The sequence below is a fragment of the Neopelma chrysocephalum genome, unplaced genomic scaffold (genome assembly GCF_003984885.1).
Source record: "Neopelma chrysocephalum unplaced genomic scaffold, ASM398488v2 Primary Assembly neopelma1_108, whole genome shotgun sequence".
NCBI lineage: Eukaryota > Metazoa > Chordata > Aves > Passeriformes > Pipridae > Neopelma > Neopelma chrysocephalum.
This window is the reverse complement of record NW_020897773.1, coordinates 438,165-441,543: the sequence shown is the minus strand read 5'-3', so window position 1 is coordinate 441,543 and position 3,379 is coordinate 438,165. Positions and strand designations below refer to the sequence as shown.

Here is a 3,379-nt window from a genome sequence, read left to right as displayed (position 1 = left end):
CTTCACTTACAAGCTTGCAGTCCAGCCAGGGTTCAGCTGTCCCAGATCTCACAAGCACAGGTATGTTATGGAGTGGCACTGAGGGATTTTGTGCATTGGTAGCCTTATTCTAGCAGGAGCGTGATTCCTGACATAGGATATTTCTGCCACCAGTACATGGATAATGTTTCCTGTGCTTCTGAACCTCATGGCATTCAGGTGCTCTTCCCTAACTGTAGTCTTACAGCTCGCTCTAGTAGGCTCTGACATACCACTTATCCTCAGAATACATATGCAGTAATTTATCCTTCCTCAATAAATTGAATTACAGGAGAGGCTTCTGTAACTACTAATTTTGGCATTCTCAGTGCAGAGCCATTCAGCCCACAGCTGATCATTGAACAGCTTCTGTGGAGTCACTAGAATTCAAAGCTGAAGAACCTTTACAGTGTCCACAAAATAGTCCTACTTTTCTGTAGTTTAACACTGACCTTGGCTCAAGTGGCAGACTGGACGCTTTTGTCTGAGCACTTGAGATTTGGAGTTTTATACTACTTAGTCCATAAATTTGCATTTCAGTTCAGGGATGGGGGTGTTTGTTTAGAGCAGATTTGAGACAAACAGTGACAGAGAAGGTTTAAGGCCGTTTCTCTAACCCATCCTTCAGGCCCCTTAGGTCTCTCATTGGCAGCTGAACCTCTGTGGCTTTCCAGGACCCGGGAAGAGAACCTGTAAGCTGGGATATCTACCACTTTTCTACCTCATGTCAGCCGAGGTAAGACACCCTGCTAAAACACACACAAGCGGAGCAAAAATGTAAACCTTTATTTTATTTCTTTTTTTTTTCAAAAAACCCCGACAGACCATCCCACTCTTTTCTAAGACCAGTCCCCACCCCCACAGTGGATTTGGCTAACTTTTTGGCTAAAGAAGGTTAAATAGAAATACAAAACACGCTATCAGAAAGCTTTAAGTACAGTGTAAAAAGATGTCCTCAGCTGATGGAGCCGACCCGTATCTTCCTCAAATAAATAGGTAAAATCAGTTACTACCGGATAAAGTGCAACAGTGGCAGAGCAGCAGAGGTGAGGTAGCGCGCTGTGTGGCTGCTCCCCGCCCGAGCAGCGCACCCCGGGACGGGGTTTGGCGGGTTGGGCTGCGGGTTAACCCTCTGCCCAGGCCGGGCCGCGTCCCACCGGGGCGGCGCTCAGAGGGCGCGGAAGGCGCTGAGCGCGTTCTCCTCCCACTCCGAGCCCGACTCCGAGTAGCCGCTGGTGTCCTCGGCGTCCGACACGGGCGAGTACTGCCCGCAGAAGGCGCGGGCCGGCGCGAAGGGGCCGGCGGCGCTCCCCGCGAACGGGGCGGGCTCAGCCCGGCCGGGCTGGCCGGGCGGGAAGCCCTCGAAGCCGGGACAGGGAGGGAAGGCGGCGGCCGGAGGCCACTCGTAGGGGGCCGAGCCGTCCTCCGCCCGGGCCGCCCCGGGGAGGGCGCGAAGGGGCCGCTCCGGGGCGCGCAGGGCGGCGAAGCGGGGCGGCCGCGGGCAGGGCGGCGGCGCGGCGGGGCCGGGGCGGGGCGGTCCCCGCTGGCGGCGGGACTTGGCGCGGCGGTTCTGGAACCACACCTGGGGAGAAAGGGCGGCGGTGAGGGCGGTGGGGCGGCCCCGGCGCGGCAGGCGCGGCGCGGCCGACGCCCCTCACCTGGATGCGGGACTCGGGGATCTGGGTGGCGTCCGCCAGCTTCTCCCTCAGATAGATGTCCGGGTACATGGTGTCCTGGAAAACCAGCTCCAGCGTCTCCAGCTGCGCCGCCGTGAAGCTCGTCCGCTTCCGACGCTGCGAGGCCGCCGGCGCCCCCTCCGACGGCTCGGCCGAGGGAAGCGCCCTGAGGGCGGACGAGGCAGGGCCAGGGCCGGGCCCGCCGCCCCCCGCCCACCTGCCCGCGGGGAAGGCGGGCGGCTCCGCCGGGGACCCCCCGAAGCGCAGCGCGGCCATGGCAGCGGCGAGCAGGGGTCCGGACCGTGCCCCGCGCTTTATAGCCGGGGAGGGGGGCTCGGCGGGGGCGGGGGTTTGAGGGGGCGGCACTGCCCCGCGGGGAAGGTGAGCACTGGGGCCCCACCGGGCTGGGGGCCGGGGGGTGTCCGGCTGGGGCGGCCCCCTGCCTCGCTCAGCCCAGAGGACTCGGCGGTGGCCGGGCACCGCAGCCCTAGGCCTGCCCGACGGGGTGGGTGATGGCCGGCAGCCCTCGGCTCCCTGCACAGAATATGGACAGCAGAAGGGAGAGGGAGCTTTACAGCTGTCCTTTGTGGGCAAAACAACTTGGTGTTGGGAGGCTGGCACCCCGCATAGGACTGTCCCCCAGCTGGGTTATTTCTGATAAAACATCTGGGCTGATAGGGTTATGGAGTTCGCTCCCTCTATCTACTGGTATGGAGGTAGATGTCCTCCAGCAGCTGTCTGCTTTGGCAAGTGATGAATCTTGCATGGTGTGAGACGTAAAGCAAACAGAAGTTATCTCTTCTCGTGGCTGCGGCTGCTCTGCTTGCAGTGCTTTGCTGCCAGCTGTGCACCGGTGTATGGCCTCCTGCTGTGCCTGCTGCTGCAAAAACATCTCTTTCTTTTTAAGATGCAAGTTAAATGCACCTGGAAAGCCAGACGAGGCAGAGGCAGACGAGGGTGTCATCGTCTTTCCCACCCACTTGCTAATGCCTGTGTACTCCTGCTCATCACAGAGTTGTGCCATGACTGTTTCCCAGCCCACACACTCTGACCAACAGCAAGGCACTTAAAAAATGGTTTGCCTTCATTTTACTCTACGCAACTGTCTCCTAAAAAAGTGACTTTATAAGGAAAATTGTGGTTTGATTGTTAAAACCCTTTTTTGGAAGTTTTATTCCTAAAGCTCTTGTACATTTGTGCTTTTGTACATGCAGCAATCCAGGTGCTTTCATTACAGAAGTTTCTAGGTTATTCCCAAAATCATGGCCTTTAGTCTACAGACAGCAGTCAGAAACATGAGACTTGTACAGTGTTCTCAGTTAGCAGAGTAATGAGAGGGCATAGTGGTGAGAAAGGACACGGTGAGTGGTGATCCAGAAAGCAAAGACAGCATTATTTTACATTTTTATTAAAGAAGGGTTAAATTACTCTGCAGACTCTATGCAGATTTAGAGGATGCTATAGGTGGCACCAAAAGGGAAATTACTTCGTAATGCATTTACATGATGAATATTTTATCCTATTTTACATCTAATTGTATTTGCTGAAAAACATAGCAGAAGTTTCTTTTCTGAGTCATGAAGAATAGAGATGTGACATCCTTTAGGTTTCTGAAGGATTTAATCTTGTTTTGCCCTTATAGGAACATTGACTTTAGTTTCAAGGATTTGGTTAAGGTTGATTAA

General features: G+C 55.5%; 1 protein-coding gene across 1 annotated transcript; it reads right to left on the bottom strand.

Moving 5' to 3' along the window:
* Positions 1-1,186: 1,186 nt before the first annotated feature.
* On the bottom strand, positions 1,187-1,970 carry MIXL1 (Mix paired-like homeobox). Its single transcript, XM_027696533.1, has 3 exons — positions 1,677-1,970; positions 1,529-1,600; positions 1,187-1,360 (listed from the first exon to the last, which is right to left on the bottom strand). The coding sequence occupies exons 1-3, from the start codon at positions 1,968-1,970 to the stop codon at positions 1,187-1,189; spliced, it is 540 nt and encodes a 179-aa protein (XP_027552334.1).
* Between the last annotated feature and the right edge of the window lie 1,409 nt (positions 1,971-3,379).

Bases quoted from the DNA above. Each gene is read 5' to 3' on its own strand.
- MIXL1 (XM_027696533.1), bottom strand. From the start codon at position 1,970: ATGGCCGCGCTGCGCTTCGGGGGGTCCCCGGCGGAGCCGCCCGCCTTC. The intron at 1,601-1,676 runs GTGAGGGGCGTC...CTTTCTCCCCAG, and splicing joins TCCCCGAGTCCCGCATCCAG to GTGTGGTTCCAGAACCGCCG. The intron at 1,361-1,528 runs CCGCCCTGCCCG...CCGCCCGGCCAG, and splicing joins GCCCCGGCCCCGCCGCGCCG to CCCGGCCGGGCTGAGCCCGC.